This window comes from Monodelphis domestica, chromosome 2, assembly GCF_027887165.1.
Source record: "Monodelphis domestica isolate mMonDom1 chromosome 2, mMonDom1.pri, whole genome shotgun sequence".
Taxonomy (NCBI): Eukaryota; Metazoa; Chordata; class Mammalia; order Didelphimorphia; family Didelphidae; genus Monodelphis; species Monodelphis domestica.
The window spans coordinates 273,658,681-273,685,546 of record NC_077228.1 but is presented as its reverse complement, the minus strand read 5'-3'; the positions used below and the strand labels follow the sequence as shown (position 1 = coordinate 273,685,546).

At 37.5% G+C, this 26,866-nt stretch overlaps 1 protein-coding gene and 1 non-coding gene across 7 annotated transcripts in view; both read left to right on the top strand.

The window, feature by feature from the left end:
• The first annotated feature begins 569 nt into the window (after positions 1-569).
• The window catches only part of SRPK1 (SRSF protein kinase 1), an 89,352-nt gene continuing 63,055 nt past the window's right edge, over positions 570-26,866 (top strand). For all 6 annotated transcript variants that reach the window (XR_008916528.1, XM_056818122.1, XM_056818119.1 and 3 more), the window contains exons 1-2: positions 570-724; positions 1,242-1,302. Coding sequence is in view for 5 of the 6 variants with exons in the window: in XM_056818122.1 (XP_056674100.1) it covers positions 712-724; positions 1,242-1,302 (74 nt within the window). In the remaining variant the exon portion in view is untranslated. The remainder of the gene's footprint in view (positions 725-1,241; positions 1,303-26,866) is intronic.
• On the top strand, positions 652-705 carry MIR7265 (microRNA mir-7265). Its single transcript, NR_127456.1, has one exon. It is a non-coding gene; the product is annotated as a microRNA mir-7265 (primary transcript).

Here is a 26,866-nt window from a genome sequence, read left to right as displayed (position 1 = left end):
AAAGGTTACCAAATCATACAGGTGTGGTTAGTATTTTGCCACAAAAGCTGCCGAGTTAAGTTATGGTCGAATTTTTTAGTTTTGCTTTTGGTTACTGAGATCGCACGTATATACCAAGTTATTGCTATGATTCTGACTCTTCTGGAATGGGTAAGGGAAATGAATGCCTGGTGGCACAACGTAATGCTGAGTCGGGCTCTCCAGCCCTTCTCTTTTCAATTCACCCGACTAATAATGCATTGATATCTGTTAATCTTATTTTATCCTCATATAGAGATAGGTAGGGCAGATATTATTTCCTGGTTACAGATATGGAAACTGAGGCAAGGCCATCTGCGTGAAGAAAGTCTGAGAACCCTGACTCATCATTAAATTGTACACCAGTCATTCATTTCCCATCCCCACATTCGGGTGGAACCCAAAAGGCCAACGCAACTTTGAGTAGGTGGACCAGGAGGCGCCAGTAAATTAGCAAAGACCACCCCCTCTCCCAACTCTGCTGTTTCAGGCCCTCATTCTCAAGCTTTCCTTGCCCTCCTCTCTTCTTCTCCCCTACAGATAGGGAGCAGGTGGTAGGACCCGCTCCCAGCGCGCAGGCGCGAGACGCGGAGGCGGGGCGTGCGCGGCATCGATTTCGGGCTACGGCGGGAGCAGGAGTAGCCGCCAGTCGCCCGTGGAGTGCGCAGGCGCTTGGCGGTTACCGGTCTCGCCATGGAGCGGAAAGGTGAGCGGCCGAGCGGCCTCCGACGGCCGCGGCCACGCGGGGAGCAGAAGGGGGGGTAGGGCAACGGCCGCCTCGCCGGCCCAGGGTGGGGTGAGGGCAGGTTGGAGACCCCGAGCTTTCTTGGGACCCCCGAAGGCCTTGTCTCGGGGCGTGCACTCCACCATTCCCGGGTTCCGGAGCTGGCGGCACCCCTCGTCCTTCCCGGCCTTCCAGTCCATGCTTCTGGTCTCTCCTCGGCCCGGTCCCGGTTCCCTGGGGCTGGGTTCCCTACCCTCCCCCATCCCGCGCCTCCCAGTTTTCGCACTCGCCGTCCCGGCCTAAGACCCTTCCTCCACCCCGGGGCTCCCCGCGTGTGCCCCGTGGACCCCGCTTGTTGCTGTTGGGGGTTGCGCCCAGCCTTGATGCCCGTGCGGCGTCCTCACCTGGCCGCCCCTCCCCACTCGGGGCCGCGCTCCACGTCACCTGGGTCCCCACCCTTTCACCGCGCTCCCCTTTGACGAACTCCTCTCTCCTGCAGTGCTTGCGCTCCAGGCCCGAAAGAAACGGACCAAGGCCAAGAAGGACAAAGCCCAAAAGAAGTGAGTCCCATAAACGCTCCCCCCACTCCGCATCTTTCTCCCTCTCCCCAGCCACCTTTAATGCGATGCGTCTGTAGTCGGGCATTAAGCTGCAGCACATGGCCTAGCCTCGGAAACCAGCGGGAATCTCTCCCCTGTGTTAGGGATTCCCCCCCATCCCTCACTCCTTCCTGTTCTGCCCGAATTTGTGTTTTTAAGAACCTCCAGCCACCCACCCCCGGACTTGGTCGTATTTCTATAGTTGGAGGAAGGAGATTGTAGGACCCGGGCAAGGCAAGGCTGGCTGTGCCTTCTATTGGCTGTTAGGGAGGAGATCTCTATCCTAACTTTGACCTCCCACCAGGACCTGGTAGATCATTAGCCATTCATTTGTAAGTCACAGAAATCTCAGCTAACCCGTGTGTCTCGTGCTGCTAGGATCCTAGCTAGTGTGCCCTCCCTGGTTAGCTAGTCTTTCCCATCATTTTGCGCAGTGCCTTGGTAGGGTAGGCAGCCCAGTATATTTTTAGGGTGAATTTTCAGGATGTATTTTTTTTCTTGTAAGTGGGAAGGTGAAATTCATCCCTTCCCCTCGGTTTATGGGGTTCTTAAAGATATGAAATTAACCTTTCTGAGCACACTTTGATGCTTAGGTACATATTCTTGAGGATAGGGACTATTTTTGGCTTTATTTGGGCTCTTCCCCTCATCCTTTTTGTGGCTTATTATTTTGCACATAGTAGAATCTTAATATTTGTTTGAATTTAATTTTTTTACTTATTCCTTAAATGCAAACAAGACCAGGTCACTCAATATATAGGTCAGTTCTGGAAGGAGTATAAAATATGGAAATTAATAAGAAATTTGTGATAGACTGTTTCAGATTATAATTTTTCTACCCACTGAAATGGATAGACCTACTTTAAAGTTATGAAACATACAGCATTGCAGATTCTAGAATAGTGGTGCTGCTTTCTGATATTTCTTCAGAGGAGGCTTATTAAATTATTTGTCCAGTATTAATATTAAAATGTGGATGTCCATAAAAATCAGATTTTAAACAGTTTCTATTCAGAAAATTTGCCCTTTGTTGTGGTGTAGATAAATTCTTAAATGCTAATTGTAGTCCTTATTATTTGCTATGTCGCCTTGTTTCCATTTATTTGGAGTTTTATTTTCTTTGAATCTGTGGTTGTTTGAGGGGTTTGCGGCGGCGGGGGGGGGGGGGGGGGGGGGGGGGGGAGTTTAGACACTGGTCTTCTTTAATAGCAAGACCAGAACGATGCCTTCAGAAGCTCCCACATTTGTTTATATTTTTGAAGGCAAATATAACTTTCAATTTTTAATTTGGTATAGCTAGGTCATGATAATAGGTAATCTTAACCTCTTTGGTATGGCTTGACTTTCAACACTGACTTAAGGAATGTTTTCTTTTTCCTTTATGAAGTGCCTTAACTTATTAACACATTGTATACGTGCATTTAACTTTGATATATATGTGAATTATCAAAATCTATTTTTTTTAACCAAATGGCACAGAATAGGGAGTGTCAGAAGACATAAATTGCTCTAACCCTAGTTGCTGCAGTATGAGTAGGCAAGTCATTTAATCTTCCCATATTTCCTTTTTTTTCCAACGAGCTCTTAAGTGGCCAGGGATGATATACCTCAGAGTTATAAGGTAAAAAAGAATATGATCTTTATGGATTAATCAGAAGGCATTTGCTTACTATTTGCCTGGACTGCTGGGGATACAAAGGAAAAACAAACCCAACCTCTGGCGTTGAAGTTGGAAAGTTAAAAGACATCCATCATTCTACTCAGACTATATGTATATAGTAGAACTTCAATGTTTGTTTGAATTTAATTTATTTTTTACTTCTCAAATACATAAGAGCCCAAATAGCACTGGTCATTCTGTACTTTAACTTGGTATGTGGACCTGAATTACAAATTAATTTTAATATTCGCCTGAAAGAAATGTGATTTTGTGTGTATTAATGATTTCACATCCTAATATAGTATTTTAGGGTTAGGGTTATCTCATTATTCTTTATTAGTATTCATAAACTCTAGGATTAATTTTATATTGAGAGTAATTATTTCCCTTTGCTACATGACTGTAAATTCCTTGAAGGCAGAGGCTTTTGTCTTATCCTTGTAGCTTCTTCAAGTCCAGCTTAGTGCTTTTCATACAAGAGTATACAGTATAGGCAGTTTGGTTGAATCTGTAGAAGAAAAAGTAATCTAGTAAGCATTATATTTATCAAAAGATGTGCATAAATACAGTCATTTTCTTATTGAATTATTTTTTCAGATAAAATTTTTTTCATTTGTCATTTCTCCTTACTTGCTAGATACTCATATCAGTTAAGCTTTTTATTTTTGTTTCTCCTGCTTTTCTTAAGTAATGATAGGGTGTTTGGTCTGTATTCCTTGCTTCCTGCAGGTCTATTCTACTCATTATATACAAGGATGTGGTAGGATCAGGGGAAAAGAAAATAAGTAGATTAGTGGAAATCTTAACTCAAAGCCTTCCTCTTCTGCTGGTGGTTCAGTGTCTCCCATATCATAAAAAAAAAAAAGAATTATTTAAAGGAACTCCTTGGAGATGAATTTTGTAAAACTAACAACTTTTTTGGTAGTATAAACAATGACTGTACCAGTGAAGTACAATGTGAAGAACATTGAATTTGGAATCAGAAGACCTTGGTCCTAATTCCATCTGTGCCACACCACTAGTGTGACATTGGGGAAGTCACTTTTGGATCTTTTCTTCTCTGTAAAATAAGTGTGATATATGATTCACTAAAACTTAAAAGCATGATTATTTGGCTTCAAAATACATATTTTATTTGTTGCTTGAAAGTGAGTACAACTAAACAGGAAATTTTCAGCCTAAATTTTGGTTGGTCTTAAAAAATAAACTATACTTCTAAATTGAAATCTTCCCTTTCAAAAAGGAAGAAAGTATATGCTTTGAAATAAAAGTGAAAATAGGCTGTACTCAGGTTTTGTAAAAACTTTATTTGTAGAGAAGGTATAATTTATAGTTGGAACCATTTTGTTAGCTGGATAGTGTAAGTGAATAGAGGGCAAGGATTGGAATCTAGGAGACAAACTGAGTTTGATGTCTTCAGATGCTTTTTCACCACTTTGTATTTTTCTTATCAGTTAATTGGGAATAATATACAATCCAGGGATTGTTGAGAGGATCAAGAAATTTTATGATTTGTATCACTCATAGAATTTTATAACCTTAAAGCACGATGTAAATATTAATTATTGTTACTATTACCTTCATCATTACCTTATGTAGGAGTTGCTGGTGAACAACTTGAACCATATTCTTCTATGTTAGGAATGCCTTGGGGTGGATCCTTGGTAGATCCTTTACCTGAGACTGCCTATTCACAGATGAAATATAAACTGTGTGTGTGAGAGAGAGAGAGTGAGAGTGAGTGAGAGTGATGGGGGCAGCTAGGTTGCTCAGTGTATTGAGAGCCAGGCCTAGAGACAAGAGTCCTAGGTTCAAATCTGCCTTCAGACACTTCCCAGCTATGTGTGACCCTGGGCAATTCACTTCACCCCCATTGCCTAGCCCTTACTACTCTTCTGCGCGTGAGCCAATACACAGTATTGACTCCAAGATGGAAGGTAAGGGTTTAAAAAAAAAATACATGGTAGTTGGAATGGGAGCAATAATAACTGAAAGTCTATCTCATTTAATCTGAGACTCAAAGAGAGTTCAAAGACACAGAGGTTAGAGATCAGAAGTTATATACAGAGAGAGGGCAAACTAATAGGTCACTTTGGAAGCATGGAGTGCTTAGGAGAGTAATTAATGCCTAATGAGTTAGGTAGAGCAGAGCTAGATCATGATGGACTTGGCAGGCTTTGGAAGTTTATCTTAAAGGCAATGGAGAGGCACTTAAACTTTGGTAACTGAGGAATGTGACATGATCAGACTCTCAGATCTAAAAATCTCTCTTCTTGGTTTCATTCATGAATCACCAGTTGCTTTTTAGATATTCCCACCTAAAGGTCCTGGAGTCATTTTACAGTTGGCATCTCTAACTAAATTCATCTTTCCCTCTTAAGTTCTCTACTAGTCCTACCTATTTCCTTATCACAACTGTAGCATTATCCTGGACCTCCTATATCCATATATAGAATAATCTTCCCATATGCAATGAGTTGCCATATCATGTTGTTTCTACAAACATCTCTTTGGTCCAGTCTCTTTACTTTGCTCACTTAGTTACTATTTCATTTCAGGTATTCATCACTTCTTACCTAGGTTATAGCACCAGCCTCTTAAAATGATTTTCCAAGGCTCTCCCTTCTCCAGTCCATCCTACAGACTGCTACCAAAGTGAATTTCCCTAAGTACAAGTCTGATCATGTGACTTCTGCTCAGCTAACTTTGGTTGCTTCCTCTCACCTCTAGGAACAAATATAAGCCCCTACTTTGCTTTTAAAGCCCTTTAGAATCTCTTTCTAGCCTCAATTAACATAACTCCTCCTTCCAGCACTTTTGTGATTCAGCCAAACTAGCCATTCTTTCTGTTTTTCACACATGATGCCCCATCTCCTGACTCTGTGCCCTTGCACTTGCTGTTCATATGCCTGGAATATATTCCATCTTGAATCTTCTGCATGATCTTTCTTCCTTTAAGATGTGGCTCAAAGACCATCTTCTGCATGAAATTTTTACTGATTCTATTCTTCTGAACTGCTGATGCCTTTCTTTCCAAACTGCATTGTATTTTACTGTATTTAATACATATTTACTTTATATTTATTCTATATGTGTACACATATGTAATGATTGTCCCTTACTAAAAAATGCCTAATGAATAGGGGTGGTTTCATTCTTTGTATTTGTATCCCTTGCACCTAGCATGGTGTCAGACATAGTGAGCAGTTAATAAATGCTTGTTGGTTACTTTTAAGACTATTGGTCATATTATGAATGAATTGAAGAGGAAAGAGACTGTATGCAGGAATACCAGTTAGGAGGCTATTGGAATAATCCAGGTGAATGGTGAGGATTAGGTGTATTGGGGTTCAAATAGAGCCAGAGGGACAGGTGCGAGATGTGTGAAAGAGGTGTAATTTACAAGCCTTTACACTTCATTGGATATGGGAAACAAGGGGAGTAAAGAAATTTTAGAGTCAAGGTTTAAGCTGAAATTGTGACATGAATGAGGTTAGGAAGGAGAGCTTTAGGGGGGAAGATAGTTCTATTTGAGATGCCTTTTGATACTTTCTTTCTTTCTTTTTTTTTTTTAAATATATTTTATTTGATCATTTCCAAGCATTATTCGTTAAAGACATAGATCATTTTCTTTTCCTCCCCCCCCACCCCCCATAGCCGACGCGTAAGTCCACTGGGCATTAGATGTTTTCTTGATTTGAACCCATTGCTTTGTTGATAGTATTTGCATTAGAGTGTTCATTTAAAGTCTATCCTCTGTCATGTCCCCTCAACCTCTGTATTCAGGCAGTTGCTTTTTCTCGGTGTTTCCATTCCCATAGTTTATCCTTTGCTTATGAATGGTGTTTTTTTTCTCCTGGATCCCTGAAAGTTGTTCAGGGACATTACACCGCCCCTAATGTAGAAGTCCATTACGTTCGATTATACCACAGTGTATTAGTCTCTGTGTACAATTTGATACTTTCAAGTGAAGAGATGTCAAACAATTGTAGATATTGATCTGAAGCTCAGAAGAGAGCTAAATTTTTTATTTGGGAGTCATCTGCTTAGAGGGGATAGTTAAATCCTTGGGAGGTGCTAGAATCACAAAGATAGGATAGTGGATGAACAAGAGAGGTTTAAGAAGGATTGGGACTGAGGAATGGCCATTAGAAGGAACAATTAGAAAATATAATGTTGGCGAGTCTTTTTCCATTGAGTGATGAGGTTGGAAGCCAAATTTCAAGGGTTTGAGAAATGGAAATGAGATAAGTCAACTAAAGTCCTATTCTGGTACCTCATTTTGTTTTGATGTCATGACTCTGTGTCCTTGAAGGTGTCAATACTACGCATGGAGTACAGATATGACAATTGGCAGTATTATATCTGTTTGAGAACCAAATTAGCAACATATTTGGAGAGGCTCGTTGTTGGTTGAATGTTTTTGGCCACTGAATTTAATGAAACCTGTCAACAAAGATGCAGAGAGCTTGTGATAGGTATTGGTGGAAGGGTACCATCTTTAAATCTTTGAGCCAGGGGGCAGGGCAACTGGGTATTGTATTGAGAGCCAGGCCTAGAGACAAGAGGTCCTAGGTTCAAATTTGGCCTTAGACACTTCCTAGCTGTGTGACCCTGGGCAAGTCACTTAACCCTCATTGCCTAGTTCTTACCATTCTTCTGCCTTGGAACCAATACCCAGTATTGATTCCAAGATGGAAGGTAAGGTTTAAAAAAAAAAATCTTTGAGCCACTTAGTGGTTAAATCCAGGTTCACATACTATAATTTTCAGTCACCTGTGTGCTTGAGCTATTTATTTAACTGCTAGTCGTTTTGGGGGGACAGATTAGGAGCAGGATAGAGATCTAGAAAAGAGTCACGCTAGGTGTGAGAAGCTTTATCTTCAGTGCTATAAATAAATTTTATTCTAGGCAGAATTGTTATATCTCAAAACCTAATCTCCTTGCTTGCTTTTCTTCCTCCTTAAATATTCAGTTGTCTTTGCCTATAGCATTGTAGTAATTTCTTTTTCTCAGTTTACATTTACCTAAGCACCTTATTCTGTAACAGGGTTTCATCCTTTCAAATTATTTCCCTAGAACCTGATTGGAGTGTCACTAAAGGCATTTTGACCAAAATTATTCACTTTGCCGTTAAGCTTTAGGGTCAAGTGGAAAGTTAATCTAAAACTTTTATTTCCTAATGCCTTTATGGCAATCTGTGATTGGATTAAAAAGTAGGAGTGGCTTATCTGAATTAAAGAAATGCTGTTATTTCTAGAAAGTCTCCCATGTTACACAGAGTTAGGGAAAGAGAGGCTTTAGTTTAGTTTTTTGTTTTTTTAATTCGTATCTTTCATCTTAGAAACAAAATTGTATTAGTTAAGAATGGTAAGGACTGGGCAATGGGGGTTAAGTGACTTGTCCAAGGTCACAAGGTCAGATTTGAACCTGGGAGCTCCCATCTCTAGGCCCAACTTTCTTCATTGGCCCACCTAGCTTTTAAGGCCTGGCTCTCAATCCACTGAACCACCCAGCTGCCCCCTTGACCTTCTTTTAAGAATGTAATATTATTTGAGATAAATCATTTCCTTGTTGGGAAAGTTCTTCATTCACATATTAAACCCACTTTGAAGCTGAAGATTACTTTTTGGAAGAGCAATTTAATTCTAAGGAGGAAGAAGATTTTGGGAGGGTCAGTTTGGCATTTATCTATTAATCTCCTTTTACAGATTTTTGAAATAAGACATAATTTCTTTAGAAGGAGGAGAAAGTTCTAGCATACTTGGAAATAATAGCAAAAATTTTATATGTACACATGTACACTTAAGTAGGACTTTTAAATGTTCTTTTTAGAGGATAATCTATAACCATGGCCACCAATATTACTAACTGAAAATAAAATGCTTGCAAATTTTGTTTTGCTCTTAGTACACACTAATTCACTACTTGTTAGATTGTTTTAGAATTACATAGGTAAAGTAGTAATTATTACCACTCTTGTATAATACCTTGTATTGATTCTAAGATGGAAGGTAAAGGGTTTTTTTTTTTTAATGCATCCCAGGCATGGAGGATAGTAGAAGATGTGTTGTACTTGGAGAACAGCTGGTAATTCAGTTTGAATGGAGTGTAGAAAAAGAATAATCTACAACAGAACTAGACCTGTCAAAGCTAGATTATGAGGAGTCAGATTCTTGGCAAAGGAATTTATTTTTGTTAGGGATGACCCAGGGTTGAGGATTTGGCAAACTATGAACAGTGGATATAAAGAGAGTTATGGGATTCAAAAGTGAGGACAGTACCTGGTTAAACTGGGGAAGGAAGGAAGGAAGAAAGAATGAATGAATAAATATTGTCATTTACTATGTGCCAGACATAGTGCTAAGCATTTATAAATATCCTCAAAACAACCCTGGAAGAATTTTACATACAGTTGAGGAATTTGAGGCTAACAGGTAAAAGTGACTTTCCCAAGGTCAGTTAAGTGTCAGAGACTGAATTTGAATTCCGGTTTTCCTGATTCCAGACCCAATACTCTACCCACTAGTGAAGACTATTAAGGGAAGAAAGTGAGTACAGGAGTGATGACGTTGGAGAAGAGGGAAGAATTGAGGAATTTGACTAAAGGTTATTATGAGAAGGAAGAAGAGGTTTAAGAAGGGTGAGACAATGGGAGGGCCGCAATAGCATATATGTCCCAAAGTGGCTGTGAGGATAAAATGTAATAATGTTTGTAAAGTGCTTTGCAAACCTTAAAATCTTGGCATAATGATAGCTATTATTACCTTTATTAGAGGGGGAAATTTCAGAATTCCCCATTATGGAGATGACACAGTTTTGGTTGATGGTGAAGTTGTGAGTATACTTTGGGTGACCAAGAGAGATGGTAGAGTTGAGGTCAATGAACTGGAAGGCCAGGTTGTGAGAAGAAACATCAGGGTAAATTTTGAGGTCCTCAAGTATGAGTGAAGACAGTAAGCCAGGTTCAAAGCTCCCCTAAGAGGTAGTAAATTAGAGATCAGGAGGTCAGTTGGGGGCAGACCAAAGAGTCTGGACAGGGTGATATATGAGGGTATAAATTGAAGGTATGCAGAGGTGATGATGGTGACACTGAGAAACAGTGAATTTAACTTCTTCCTGTCCTAGCATGAACAGAAAGCAGGGAAGTAGCAGTCTGTTCTGGACAATGCTGAAGATGGAACTGTTTAAGGTACAAGAATATAAAAATAAAGCATTTTAGGATGATATTGGGGGTTGAGGGAAGGAGTTTGCAGAGGGCAAAGTAGAAGTAGAGAGCAGAGAATGGTGTAAATAGTAAATGACAATTTATTCATTCATTCATTCATTCTTCCTTCCCCAGTTTAACCAGGCACTGTCCTCCACCTTTGAATCCCATGACTATTTTGACCACAGCAAAGGATGACCAGGCCCAAAAATATGGAAAGCAAGAATAGGGAATTTGTTAGCCATGGGATAGATGAGTAAAGAGAAACTTGTGCACTAAATCTTGTTTTAGGTTCTAATTATTAATTTGGTGGGATTTTTAATCCTTCTAAATGTTGTCTCCCAGGTTTTTTGGAGCTTAGGTCAGGAAAACTCTGGTTATGATGTATGTCCTATGGTTGAGGGCTTGCAGACTACCATGTCAATTGGATTAGAGGTCCATTTGCAGATTAAAATTAGGAAGTCCCAGTAAACATGGTAATTGCTATGGGATTACTTCTACTAATTCTGTAAGGAATTGTAAAAGTATCTGATAACTTTTGGGATGCAATGATGGAAACTTGCAATATCAATCAGGAAGTTGCTGGCAATTTTTTAGCATTCCTAGTATTTCTGTTAATTTAACAAGATGTAAGTTCTGATGACCACCTTCAGGGAAAGGAATTATAACAAATGGGTTTGGATAAACTCAAAATTTAGTAGAGAATGTGATAAATGCAGTAGGTAGGATAAGAAGAATGGAGTTGTAGATTTTGTGCCATCTCTTTTAAGTGGAGACTGACTATTCAAAATTAACTATAATGTATCCAGGAATTCCACACCATTTTGTTTTACTGGTTAGGAACTCAGATTTTTTCAGTTTGGGAAACTTACACCTTAACTTTAAGCTTTAATCTTTGAGAATTGCTTTTGACAAGTGACTTGCTTATGTCATGCAGTTAGTGTATGTCAGAGGCAAAACTTACTATCCTACACATTTTTAAACAGTTGTGTTCTTTGGTGGAAATGGTGGGGTCAGGTGGGGATTCAGACCTGTAATTTCATTGGCTTGAGGAATTCCCACTGAGGAAACTCCTATCATAACAGATCAGTAACTTCTACAATTTATAGTTTTAGAGAAGTGGCCTAGGATGCTGAAAGACTATGACTTGCCCAGGGATGTACAGCTCTATATGTGTGAGACAGGTAGGTTTATGCCCACTCTGTCATTCTGCCTACCAATACTAAAAAGTTTTCCTAATAGTGCCAGAACATCTTTTTTTTTAAAACCCATATCTTCCATCTTAGAATCAATATTGTGTATTGGTTCCAAGGCAAAAGAGCAGCAAGGGTCTAGGCAATGGGGGTGAAGTGACTTGCCCAGGGTCACACAGCTAGTAAGGTTCTGAACCAGATTTGAACCCAGATCTTCCCATCTCTGGGCCTGGCTCTCAATCCACTGAGCCATCCAGCTGCCCCTAGTGCAAGAACATCTTAAAAACATCTAATAGTATACATTTTTAGTAATTTATAAAATTGTAGCACTTAATATAGTGAAGAGGAATATTAGTGACTTGAAATACAATGCTTAGTGCTGCCTTGTTTTAGTCTTCTAACAGAATTCTGCTCTACATAAATCCTAATCTCATTCATTCCTTGGATTTGTAGTTCATTCTTAATTTTGCAGGGTAAGATTCTCTATCATTTTAAAGATTTCTTTGATTTTACTTTATAAGACCACTATTTATTGTGTTGGCCTCTTTTCTAAACACTGAGGGCAACCTATTTCCCAAACCATTGTATTACTAATGAAACAAGGTGAGAGGGTAACAATTCTTCCACTTTGTTCTTGGGTCTTGATTACAGTCAGGTCTTAAAATTTTACTTGGGAGGGAGGGGAGCTGGGGAGCTGGGGATTGAGAGCAAGGCCCAGAGATGGCAGGTCCTGTGTTCAAATTTATCCTCAGACACTCTCCAGCTGTGTGACTCTGGGCAAGTCACTTAACCCCCATTGCCTAGCCCTTACCACTCTTCTGCCTTGGAACCAATATTGATTCCAAGATGGAAGGTAAGGGTTTAAAAACATTTTTTAACTTGGAAGGCCTCTCATTTTATTTTTGTTTTTTAATTAAAATTCTGAGTTTAAACACCAAGTAAATCAAGCATTTCTATATATAATAGCATGGAAAAAAGGATTTTTCCATGAAACTAAATGTCTTGCAAAACTTCCTTTTATATAATAAATTCAATGTGTCACTTTAAAAGTTGGCTTAATTGTGATTCCTTCTAGACTTAAAAGACTTTTTAAATACTACATACAATGCCTTCTTTGTTTCTTCCATCTCACTCAGGACTAACTTCTTATGGTTTCTGGAGTAGGTGATTGGTAGAAAGTATGCTTTATAATCTCTCTTCTGATGTTAACATTACAAGAATAATATTAAGTAACTTTAGTGTTCATGTTTCTAGATTTAGGGTGCAATTATGTATCAGTACTTCCCATCCCCCAAATATACTTCATTTTAGACATATTTGACAAATTGTTTTATTGTCTTACTGAGTTCTCAATTTTTCATTCCTTTTTTTCCTTATTACCAAGATCACTTATTTTAATTTATTTAGTCAATTTAGAACATTATTCCTTGGTTACAAGAATCATATTATTCTCCCCCTCCCCCTTCCAGTAGCTGATACCCAATTTCACTGGGTATTACATGTGCCCTTGATCAAAACCTATTTCCATGTTGTTGATTGCACTAAAGTGATCATTTAGAGTCTACATCCCCAATCATATCCCCCTTGACTCATGTATTCAAGCAGTTGTTTTTTTCCTCTGAATGTGGATAATGTTTTTTCTCATAAATCCCTCCAAGTTGTTCAGGATCACTGCATTGCCACTAATGGAGAAGTCCATTACATTCGATTGTATCAGTCCGTGTACAATGTTTTCCTGGTTCTGCTCCTCTCGCTCTGCATCAATTCCTAGAGGTCATTTCAGTCTCCATGGAATTCCTCCAGTTTATTATTCCTTTTAGCACAATAGTGTTCCATCACCAACATATACCACAATTTGTTCAGCCATTCCCCAATTGAAGGGCATCCCCTCATTTTCCAATTTCTGGCCACTACAAAGAGCACAGTTAATATTGTCAAATCCTACATGTCTTAGATTACATCTGCATCTTAGTTAAGAAACAAATGGGCAGTAAGGAGAGAGTTTTTCTGTACCTCATTTTGTAACATAGGCACTTGTTTGGTTTGTGGTATGGTTTTTTGCACTTGCCTTAATAGAGGGCCCTATAGTGAAATCCCTTTGTTTTTCTTTTGGAGCCTGTAAAATTTAATTGTGGTTGGACTCTGAATATTTTATATAGGTGATCGCCAGGGATTTAATTTCTAAGTCCCAAAATGAATTACTAAGGTAAATGGAATTTATGGTAGTTTATTTACAATAGAGGGAAGATATTAAAGAATGAGGGAGGGGGGAGGGAGAGAGAGGGAGAGGGAACTCTGGCTTCCTCTAAGCTGAATAAAAATACTAAGGCCCTAATCTGGGGAAAGAGACTCAAGAAATCACTAAGTCATTCTTTCACTCACCAACTGCAACTAATTAAATGGAGACTAATTAAATGGAAAGTCGACCCTCAACTGTCTGTCTTCCAGTCTTTCCTCCTAGGTCAGAGAGCTCTTCCGAACTCCTCAAATCCAAATAGAATATCTCTTCTTCTGGCCTCTGATCCTCTTTTTAAAGATCTTTTTCTCTTTTGTCATCTCCCCTAAATTTCACATCTACCAAACACAGCAGGCAATCCTCTCCACTCTTTAGTTCATATCTTCTTTGGTTAAATCATACCTTTTTTGGTTACTTGACATCTTTTTTTGGTTAGTTTACCTTTTGTAGTTACTTAACACCTTTTTGTAGTTAAAATGGGTAGATCTACTTAAAATACTGAGTTATCACCTTTTTGGGGATTAAAATCTAAAAATAGATTGTGGATTACAATTCAATCTTCCCAATAAAGGCAGAGCTAAATACCTTCATTGTTACAATCAGGGGATTACAATTTAATCTTCAAAATAAAGGAAGAGCTAAGTATCTTCATTGTTTCCATCAGGATAGCTAAATCCAGTCTTAACAAGCCTTATATATCAGTGTGAATGTTTTAATATATCTAGTAATTCAACAAGCAATTGAGCCTTTTTTAATTTGTTTTTTCAAAGATATTTTATTTTCCAACTTTTGTTTTCCAAAATTATAAGATCTAAATTGTCTTCCTCCTCTTCCCCCCTCTCTTAGAGATAAGCAATTTGATTTGGTGTTCCTGTATGTATGTATTATCATGCAAAACATGCTTCCTTACTGGTCATTGTTGTAAGAGAATACCCATATAGAACCAAACCCCCCAAATAAAACCTTTAGTAGACCTATGTGAAAGATAGTGAAGGACTTTTAACTGCATCTGACTCCCAGCAATTATTGAACAGCTTAACACCTTTTATAAAAGTGCAAAGAAATGTTAGTATATACTGTGGTGGTTACAAAGATCAATAAGACACAGTATCTCACCTTAGAAAGTTACAATCTAGTATAAGAGGATAAATACACAAATCATCCTATGTTTTATATTATAGTTGTGTTCTAAGAGTGCAATTGGGGCTCAGGACAGGGAAGAGATCCCATCCAGTTGAGAGGTTTGGAGGTTTTTTGAAAGATGGTTAGAATTTTGATAGGTATTAGAGAACAACTTTGAATAAAGGCACTGAAACAGAAACTCCTCGGTCATGTTTAGGGAGCAAGGAGGAGCCAGTAACTATGCTTTGGCTAAAATAGGGTACATGTAAGGGAGTACTGGGGTGATAAGACTTAAGGTAGATTGCAGATACATTGTAAAGAATGTTGAACAGTAGACTAAGAAATTTGTGATTTATTAGTGTGGACTATTGTTTTTTATCAGGGAGGTTATGGATTCAAGGCAATGTTTTAAGAACTCCTAGTACAGGAGTAGCTAAATGGCTCAGTGGATAGAGAGCCAAGCTTGGAGGCAGGAGGTCCTGGGTTCAAATGTGACCTCAGACAATTCTTAATTTTGTGAGCCTGAGAAAGTCACTTAATCCCCAGCCTAACACTTATTCTCTTCTGCCTTGGGACTGATATTTAGTATCAAGACTAAAACAGAAGGCAAGGATTTTTTTTAAGACCTTATTAATCTAGATGGGGATATAAAAGGAGATGGGAGAAGTCAGTTTAACCCTGATATTAGTAATGATCATTTTAGATATAGGGAAATCAGAAGGAGGACTTAGTGGAATGTGGAGTAAGAAGACTATCTTAGTTTTGTATGTGATAACTTTGAGGCTGTCTTCAAAGGGCTAAAGTTAGAAAGTAAAAATAGTAGTTCTTATTGTGAAAAGTCCATTACATACGTCCAGCTTACTTACATATTTAAGTTATTTCTGTTTTTGAAAGAAAAAAAATAGTAAATCTAGTGAATGCTCAGTTTCCATGGGTTTTGGGAGGGAAACATAAGGACTTCTGGAATTAGCCAAAAACATGAAGTGCCTACTATGTACAAGGAAAGATAAAAGGTAGTCTTGCCTTCAAAGAGTTCACAATCTATTCCTCTAAATAAGTCAATGTATGCAAACAATTCTGTACAAATGTAATAGTTAAAAAGAGGAGAGTAATTCCCTTTTCACACAAACAAGCTTTATACAGGATAAGTTGGAGATAATTAACAGAGGAAAGGCCTTAGAATTAAGAGGGATTGGGGGGGGAAACTTTGTAGGTGGGAATTTAACTGGGACTTGAAGGAAACTAGGGAAGTCAGGAGGCAAAAGTGAGGAAGGAAGAGCATTCCACAAATGAGAGCAAGTGAAAATTTCTGGAGCCAGGAGATATATAGTGCCTTATTCAAGAGGGAGTGGGGAGAGGGAGAGACAGAATGAAATGTAGGGATAGGGGGTGCTGGGTTATGAAGGGCTTTGAACACCATATTTGGTCCTGGAGGTGAATAATGAACCATTTGAGTTTGTTGAGTTAGGAGGGTGAAGTAGTCAAACCTGCACTTTAGCAGAAAGCCTCAGATAAAACTCCCATATCTCTGATTATAAAATAGGAAGAAAATAATGCCTTCAACAGTAAGTGAAACAAACTAGTATTCTCATGTAGGTGAAAGTAATGGAACCAGAGTGAAAAGGATGGAGAGGTATGGTAGTACAGTGGAAGAAACATCAATCCAGAGTCAGGAAAACTAAATTCTAGCCTTAACTGGGTCTTTAGGTAAATTACTTTAACCCTTTTGGATAATCTCTTCCTCTTCTATAAAATGAATAGATTGGAACTATGTGATGTATCCAATTGTGCCTTCTGCTGCTAAACTTCCTTCTCACTAGCTCAGCCTGAGAAGATTATTTCTGGCTGTGCCAGAGAGAAGCTGTTGACTCCCATGAACACCTGGAGGAGTTTTTGATACCAAGCTGGGTCAAAATCCTGAGCCATTTACAAGCCCTTGGGAGAATTTGATCCCTAGTTAAGAAATTCTCAAATAGAAGAGAAAACTAGGGCTTGATGTGTCTGAATTGCTAACAATATGCCATTGATAGTAGTTAAAGATTAGTGTCTGTTTCAACCTAGGGATTGTATTGATTTACCTTATGGTTTGTATTGTATTATGTTTGTATTGTATATTACCTTATGGTTTGTATCATCTATTTAAGTAAATTCATATGTACTTTGTTAGTTCTTAGCTTTTAAAATAGTTAACTTAAAATAAAAAGCATATTTGAATGGGAAAATAAACTTTCACCCAGAACCATGACTTTGGGGGTCATGAGATCAGAATCAGTATATTACTTGATGACAGTACATCCTAATTGCAGGAAGCAACAGAATAATCTCTTTTGGACTGGCAGATAAATCTGAACGTCAAAAATGATGGTAAATTTTAAAGATGTATATAAAATATCAAAAATAAGGTGGTTTCATTAGGCTGTTTCTATATTAAAACTTGTAAAGTTCTTAATTAGTACAAGTTAACTATAAACTATCTTCACTAGTGAAATGTCTTCTGGCTTCTAAGAGCTGAAAAGATTTAAACATTTTATTAACATAGAGTAGCTTTGAAAAGGAACTTCCCTAAATTTGGGGTACTTCCACATTCTCCTACTTTCATGATTGTTGTAAAACTTAATGTTTGGACTGAATATATATTTTTAGTTGGTCACCAGGGACTTTAAATTCTAAATCCCAATGAAATACTCAAGTCAGCATGGTTGTTTTTTTACAGTAGAATGAAGATATAAGGCAGAAAGAAAGCGGAAAAGGAGAGAGAAACCAGGCGGGGGGGGGGGGGGGGGGGAGGGTTGGAGACTAGTGTCTCCAGAAAAGCTAAGGGAAGGAAAGGGGAGTAATCCTTGCACTCACCACATGACAATCTAAGGGAAGCAGTCTTCAGTCTCATGCTCAAGCTCCTCCACAGTTAAGTTCCACTGCCAACTCCCTCTCACAGGAAGTGACACAAAATATAAAGGCAGTTCTTTATACGCTTCCTGTGTCTCACATGTACCAATGGTGGCTTAAACTTGGCTTTGGACAGCCCAGGGGGTCAGTCAGTTGTTTCTGATTTGTCACTTGTTAGCACACATGGGTCATAGACCTTCCTCCCCCACACTTAATCCTTAAGTGGTGGCTAAAAATTCTAAAGACTAAGCAGGGTGGAGTAAATCTAATATTCATGTGGGCCCTGACTTTTTGTTCTTTGTCAGAAAAACTGACTTTTTGTCCTCTTTGTCTAGCACACCAATAAAAAGGCAGGGCAGACAATTGTTTAAAAAAAAAAGGAATTGTCAACATTAAGGGACTACCACTGTAGAAGTGCAGAAAAAAGTAAATCAGCATTCTTTTTGATGTTCCTTCAGTAGCCTCCTTCTTGTCTTAATTTGCTTTTTAGGCTGTTGGCCTTGAAATTGGTTGGCACTGCAATATGGCAAATGCCACTAAGCAGAATTAGCAGAGAAAATAAGTTTCATATTACACTGGCCACCAGTCCAAATACTTGAAAGGAAAGGAAATAATTTAAATCTAAACAACATCTTTTGGTCACTGCTTTCCTTTTTCTTGTTAACTTTTAATACTCTTGTCCAGGGGTCCCCAAACCTTTTACACAGGGGGCCAGTTCACCGTCCCACAGACTGTTAGAGGGCTGGACTATTAAAAAAAACTATGAACAAATATGTATACCGCTGTCTGGGATAGCGGAGGCTGCAGCGCTGGCTGTGATAGGCCTGTCACACCTTGTACAGGCCCATCACTGCCACTGTTATGCCAGGCAGCAGTATACACAGTGCGGAATCCCTTCCCCCAGATCGTCGCTCACTTTGCTGATGTCTTCCACTGTGCAGCCACATAATCCTTTGCATTTTGTTCTTGTTCAGTTACTCTCAGAACAAGGTGCCACACAAAGGATTGCCACTGGAAGTAGTACTGTATTGCCGCTTTGTGGCGCCGCCACATACAGTGCTCCTCTCACTGACCACCAATGAAAGAGGTGCCCCTTCTGGAAGTGCAGTGGGGGCTGGATAAATGGCCTCAGGGGGCCGCAGTTTGGGGACCCTGCTCTTGTCTATATCACCTACCTGTCAATAAGACACACGATCATTATTGCTATATGTTTTGAATGTATTTAATTAGTAGATGTTCTCATCAGTAAATGGACAAGATTTAATATGTATAAATCAACAATATATAATGTTTACCCTTTTTTGAAAGTAACAACTTAGGAGCATTCTTGTAGGGATGATCTTGGAATGCCATAGTTATATAGAAAACTTTTTTGTTAGTTATTTCTCAGTAAAAATTAATGAGTGTGCATAATAAGGGGGAGATGATAGAATTAAATTAACTCGATTTAAAAAACGGAAAAAGAGGTATGGTACGGGTCCCTTTCTAAATCCATCTTGAATTCTACTCTGTCTTTGTCTTTTATTATACCTAAACTTATTGTTTGTCTAGTTGTAGTTCTGTTGGTCTTTTGTGTTTTCCATATTTTTCTTGAACTTGATATTTTTATGCACTCTAATATTGCAATTACTTTAAAAAACATTTTATGTAGCCTTTTCCATTTGAGATGTTTGTTTTTCTGCAGCTATGAATATGCAAGCAAGCATACATATTTGTTTTGTTTTCTTTTTGTGTGTTTTTTTTTAAGGGTTTAGTATTAGCTATGGAATTGGTAGATCACAGGATATTAGACATTTTGTAGTTTCCTATTACATATTATCATGTTGCTTTCCAAAATTGCTATTCAGAAAATTGCTAATGACTGTAGAGACCCCCTGCCCTGTTGGCAAGATTGTATTGAGATAAGCTTGATTCACCCTGAATTTCACTTGAAGTGAATTGTTTTAAAGAAGCAATATAGCTGCTTTGACACTCTTGGAGGCTTTCCCAAAGAGTAGGAACTACCAGTTATGTTAAAGGCAATGGGCTTCATCACTAACCCCAGCAATTGAGAAAACAGCCAGGGTGATTGATCTTCAGATTTTCAGACCTTGGGCCTGCAAGAGTTAGATGATAGATTCAGGTCACACCAAACTTTCAGCATTCTCCATAGTCATTTCATACACAAGGACAGCACTACCATGGGTCCTGGTTTTTACAGGGGTGGGGTTCTTAATCAGGTACTGTCCATTTCTATTAAGACAGGCAAGAAGGCACTCTTCCTTCCCAACATAGGGCCAGCATGGAATATTGCAGTAAAGGGATAGAATGTGAAGTGGAATGGCTGAAAATGGGGTTTATCCTAGAGCAGGTGGTCTTTGAATCTCAGGCCCCCAAATCTAAATTGTAGCTTTTCCACAGTTCAATTTTTAGACCCCTTTCATTGATTTATCTTAATATCTCTCCCAGTGAACAACATACCATTCAGTAAAGTAACTTACTTTGCTTGAAAAGGCGAGCTAAGTAATGGCATATTCCAATATGTTTTAGAAAAGAATACAAATACTATTATAACTAATTATACTGAACAACTGAAAAATAGGAGATATTTCTAGGCTTAAGGAAGAATTAACATATGTAGGATTATAAGATTAGGCTCAATTGCTCTGGTCCTTTTAAGCTAAACACCCTCCTTCAATTTTACAGATAAGAAAACTAAGGCTCAGAGAAGTTGAATGACTTATCCAGGGTCTCACTAGTAGTAAGCAAAAACAACATAGTGAGAACTCATAATTATTATATCTAAACTTAAACATTTATACTTTTTTGTTATAGATTTTTTTTTCTCTTTTCCCTGTTCTCCTTGGGAAATAGACCCAGCATTGGTCTTGTTGGGTCTAAGGGTATGTACAGTTTGTCTTTCTGGGCGTAAATTGAAATTACTTTCCAAAATCATTGGCTCAGTTCACAGTTCCACCAATGATGCATTAGTGTCCCCACTTTTCCACATCCCCTTCAACATTGTCATTTTGTCATTTTGTCCAGTCTGATGGGGGGGGGGGTGTGAGATAATTGTTTTGGCTTGCATTTCTCTAATCAGTAATTATTATAGCATTTTTTTCATATTTGAATATGACTTTTTCTTCATCCAAAAAAGGTTCATATCTTTTGTCCATTATCAATTTGAGGATGTCTCTTATTCCCATAAATTTGAGTTTTCTATTTTCAAAATGAGGACTCTATCAGAAAGACCATTTATAAAACATTTTCCTCAATTTAATGTACTAAAAATTATCTATTTTATCTTACTATGTTCTCCATTGCTTGTTTACTCAAAAATTTCCTGTCCTTAAGCCTTATAGGTAATAGTTTCCTTGTTCTGGTTTGCTTATGATATCTCCTTTTATGTTTAGAAAGTGTATCCATTTTGATCATAGTGAATGGTATAATATATAGATCTATACTTAATTTCTGCCAAACTACTTTCCGGTTGTCCTAGCAAAAGTATGCCAAGTAGTAGATTTCTTATCCCAATAATTGGATCTATTATTTTTGTCAGGTACCAGGTTACTATAATCTTTTACTACTATTTGTTGTATATATGTTCTGTTCCTCTGTTTCACATTTTTATTTCTTAGCCAGTGCCAGATCATTTTTATAATTACTGCTATATAATACAGTTTAAAATCTGGTGCTCATAGACCTCCTTCCTTTACATTTTTTTCATTAATTCTTTTACTATTCTTGATCTTCTGTTCTTCCAAATGAATTTTATTTTTTTTCCTAGCTCAAGGTAGCTTTTTGGTAATTTGATTGGGATGCCATTGAATCAGTAGACTAGTTTAGGTAGGATGGTCTTTTTAATTATGTTGGCCACTGCCCATCCATGAACAATTAAGATTTCTCCAAGGGACCTAATCTTATACCCCCTGCCCTCAGTCCCTGTACTTTTTGGCATTCATAGTTCTAGTGGACAGAAAGGGATAACTTTTAATTTGGGGGACTAAAGGAAAGAACTCCTGTCCATTTTCTATGCAGCCCCAAGGAAATCTTTGTAAGAACGTATAACTACAATAACACATCAGCAGCAGTTAATGAAGCCTTGACACACCATTTGGTAAGAGTAGGAAAACAATAGCTTTTAATGGAAGAACAAAGAAAGGGTAGACTTGAGCTGGCATACCTTAAAAAACAAGCCTTGAATTTCTTCCTTTTCTTTTTTCAATATTTTTTCCATTTTGTCTGTAATTCAGCACCTTTGTAACCAATAGCCAGATTATAAACAAAGTAAATTACTGGAAAATGATTCATAGGATGGCTACTAGCTTTGACCATTGCATTTAATTATAGTTTTGTTACCACTCAGTGTTGATTTTATTTATTACTCTGAGTCAGTGCACATATTCTTGGTGTCTCTGCTTTTTCTACACACCTCTCCTTTTAAAAAAAAATTCTTCATGTTTATTATTCCTTGACTGAGTACTACTACATTCATATACCATAAGTTGTTTAGCTGTACCTCAATTGTTGGGCGTATATTTTGTTTCTAAAATTTTCCTAATTTTTATTTACATATTTTCCCAATTTTTAAAAGATGTTTTAGTAGTCAGAATTTTCCTATTAAAATTAAATGGGCAAGGCTATAAAAACCTCAGGTGTTTGTATAGAGACATAATTAAGTCAGTAGGAAATAACTCTGTATTGTATAATCAACAATGGGTAGCTAGATAGCACAGTGGATAGAGTTCTGGGCCTGGAGTCAGGAAATCTCATTTTCCAGAGTTCAAAACTTAAAATTGTCCTCAAACACATAACTAGTGGTATAACCTTAAACAAGTTATTTCATCCTGTTTTGCCTTTGTTTCCTGATCTGTCAGATGGGCTGAAGAAGGAAATGGCAAACCACTCCAGTATCTTTGCCAAGAAAACCCAAGTTGGGGTCACAGAGAATCAAAGGGGAAAACAACTGAATATGTTAACACTGTCTCTTATTTTGGTACCTGAATTTGACTGTTGGTCGCTGGAATATTTTTCATTCTTTAGCACTTGCCTTTCTAAAAGTTCAAGTATCTGCAATTGTGACTTATCTCTATTGCTTTCCCCCAATAAACATGGTCTTCTTATTCTATGGTGGGATGAAATGGATGGTTAGAACCTCTTTTCCCAGTGTAATTTAGTTCTCTTCATAATTCATGTTAATCACGTGAACATACTTCAAGCCTTGACTTCTGATCTCTTTCCTCAAGTTATTGTTTGTTCCCTCCTCAAATTATCTAATATTCTGAACCATTACCACCTACCCCCACCCCCGTGGAATGTGAACTTTTAAAACAGGACTTTTTTTTTTTCATTTTTAGGTCCCCAGAAAATTAATAAGATTCTTTGTTTGTAATAGGAATTTTAATAGTATATCTAATTGAATCATGAGCACCCCAAATCTCCCCTTATTTAAGTTATGAAAAACAAATGACTTTTATGAACCACATTTTATTTTATTTTCCTGATTCTTAAGAGTGCAGGTAATTTCTGTTTTTGTTCATTCTTCCTGCCATTGTTGATAACAGTGCATAAATGTTACATTTTAAGTGATCCCTGTGTTTCTTAGACCATTGCAAGAGCAGAGTTTTGTGTAACACAAAAGTTATGAAAAAACTGGTTTCTTTGAACAAAAAATAATTTGTGAGGCTTGGTGTGGTTATGTTCTCATCAGACTAACAGATGACCTAAATTCATGGTGTAGTCATAATCCTGACTTTGTGCAAGGTGCTTAAGTCCTCTGGGCATCAGTTTCCTTTGTAAAATGAGAGGGTTAAGATATCTTCCAGTTCTTTTTTTTTCCTTTCCTCTTTGCTCTGGCTTTAGAATGAGGTACTTTAAAACCCCATTGACATTCATTTGGTGTTTAATAATGCCTGTTGCAATTTAAAAACTGACAAATTACTTAATTGTCTTTTAAAAATAGGCTTTATTGTCATCTTTTATTTATAAAATCATCTAGATTTCACCTTCCCTCCAAGAAAACCATCCCTTAAAAAGAAATAATTTTAAATTTTAGAAAAATAAAATTTTTCAAGAAAAAAAAATGTTATATATAATGTTCCACTGTTGTGAACTCCCTCTACAAAGGAGAGGGGAGTGCTGTCTTCTCGTATCTGTTAAGGCCAAGCTTCAGTTTCTATTTTAGTTAAATTTTTATTGATATCTTTTGTTTTTACATCACCTAAATTTTAACCTGTGTCCCTCTCCCAGGGAAACATCTTTTATAACAGGTACATTTTTTTCAAAGGAAAAAAGGAGAAGAGGGCAAACCAAAGCAAAACCAACCAATGCATTGGGGGATAAAAAAAATCTAACCACCACATATACAATGCTCCAATTTAATACTTGGATTCTTGCTATCTGACTTCTGGCTCCAGAGCTTAAGTGAAACTTCTCTCTTCAAGGTTACTAACAATCTCTAAATTCAGTGACCTTTGGCTTTGTTCTATATTGACTTCTACAGCATTTGACTATTCTCTTCATATTTGGCTTCTGTGACACTCCCAGTCCTCCTATCTCTCTGACCAACCTTCAGGCTTTTTTACTGGACCACCATCTATCTCCTGTTCATTGAGCATGGATGCATCCTATCAATTGATGAATGGCTTAGCAAATTATTGCACTTACCTTACCTTCTGTTTTAGAAGTACTGGGTATCTGTTCCAAGGCAGAAGAAAGGGAATGGTTAGGCAATTGAGGTTAAGTGACTTGCCCAGGGTTATATAGTAGGAAACTAGGAAAACATTTTATATAATATTAACATTACAAAGACTGCTTTGAAAGACTTAAGAACTCTGGTTAACACAGGGCCAACCATGATTCCAAGTGATAAAGCATGCTACTACACACCTGACACAGAGGTAATGGAATTATGGTGCAGAGTGTTTTTTTCTTTTTCTTGAATATGATCACTATGGGAATTTGTTACTCAAGACTATGCATATTATATTAGAGTTTTTTTTTTTTAGTGGGGGGAGGGTGGGAAGAAGAGAAAATTGTATTTTAATTTAAAAATTTGTAATTTATAAGTGTCGTCCCCCACCTTTCTTGACACTCATTAATGCTGATACCCCTCTGTCTATATACTCCCTTGTATATTCAGTGATCTGATCTGTTTCCTTGGCTTCAGTTGCCACCCCACCCCCTACCCCCCCACCGCCCCCCACAGTAGATGGCTCATCTAACTCTTGCTGCCGAGTTGTGTTGGAAACATATAGAAATGCTGATGATTTGTGTGGATTTATTTTGTATCCTGCAACTTTGCTAAAATTGTTGATTAGTTCCACTTTTTAGTTGATTCTCTAGGATTCTTTAGGTAGACCATCATATCCTTTGCAAAGAGATAGTTTAGTCTCCTCACTGCCTATTTTAAACCTTTCAATTTCCTTTTCTTTAATTGCTATTGTTAGCGTTTCTAGGATAATGCTAAATAATACAGGTAACATTGAAAATACTCCTAATTTATTCTCATTGCAAATGATGCTTGCTGGTGGTTTTAATTTTATTCCTATACTTTTGTGTTTTCAATAGGAATGAGTTGTATTTTGTTAAAGGCTTTTTCTGCATCTATTGATAATCATGTGATTTCTGTTGGTTTGGTTGTTGATGTGGTCAATTATGTGGATGGTTTTCCCAATAGGCTCATAAATCTGTAAATTGTCCTAGCACTCATTTCTCTACTGAACTGTAGTTCCACATTACCCAATCTGGGCTGGACATCTCCATGTGGATGTCCCATTTATGCTTCTCAAACTTGCCATATTCAAAATGAAATTCATTGTTTTCCCTTTAAATCCTACTCTTCCACAATTCCGCATATCTGTTGAGAACACTGTAATAACCTAGGTTCATAAATTTAGTCCTACTTCATTTCTTCTGTCCCTAAAAAGCCAGTTTGTTGCCAAGTCATATTCTATCTCTAAAATGTTTCTTGTATCCTTCACCTTTCTCCCAATCTCTTGGGTAACACTCTAGTTCAGATCTTTTTCACTTGTTTTGCCTATTTCAATAGCATCCTAATTGTTCTCTGTGGCCAACCCCTTCTCTCTAATCCATTTTTCACACTCTTGCTAAAATAGCCTTCCTAAAGTACAAGCATTAGCATTTTATTCCCCTGTTTAAAAATCTCAGTTTAGTATTTTTAGAACATTAAAAAAAATTTTTTTTAATTAACAGTAATTTCCCCCTTTTCTACCTCTTCCTATCCCCTTGTGGGAGAAAAAGGAGGCAGCTTTTATAAAGCTATTTTATTTTAATGAAAATAGACACAAGTGATAACACATGTATAACCCAGTGCATTTGCTTGTCAGCCCCAGGAGTGGGGAGGGAAGAAGAGTGGAAGACAACATGAATCATGTAACCATGGAAAAATACTTAAAAACAAAAAAAAGATACTTTGTTTTACCAATTACATGTAATAATGTTCCTCATAATAGTATGCTTTGATCAGCATTCCAGCTCCAATAGTTCTTTCTCTGGAGGTGGAGAGCATTCTTTGTCCTGAGTTCTTCAGAATTGTTCTTGTATTCATTGTATTGCTGAGAGTAATTGAGTCTATCACAGTTGATCATTCCTCAGTATTGCTGTTACTATGTACAATGTTCTCTTAATTCTGCTTAATTTTACTCAGTATCAGTTCATATAAGTAGTTACTACGCCCTTTTTTAAAAAAAAATCTCTTTGGTATACTGGCTTAGTGGGAGTATTACTGGATCAAAGGATATATATGTTTTATAGCCCTTTGAGCATAATTCCAAATTGCCCTCCAGAATGGTTGGTTCAGTTCGCAACTCCACCAACAATGCATTAGTGTCCCAATTTTGCCACATCTCCAAGGAGGTAGCTTTGTAACAAATATAAATAAATATATATACGTATGCATATATATATACATATACATATATATATATATATGTCAAGTAAAACAAATTGGCTATATTTTTATTAAAAAATCTCATTCTGTTCCTTGAATTCATTACCCCTCAGTTGAAATGTAGAAAACACATGCAGTCCTCTGGTATTGTAATTTATTATTGTATGATCAGAGTTTTTAAGCCTTTTAAAGTTATCTTCATAATGTTGTTAGTGCATAAATTATTTTCCTATTTATGCTTATTTCATTCCCTTTCAGATTAAACAAGTCTTAACCAAGTTTCTCTGAAACCCTCTCTTGTCATTTCTTAAATCCCCTTACATAAAGTGTC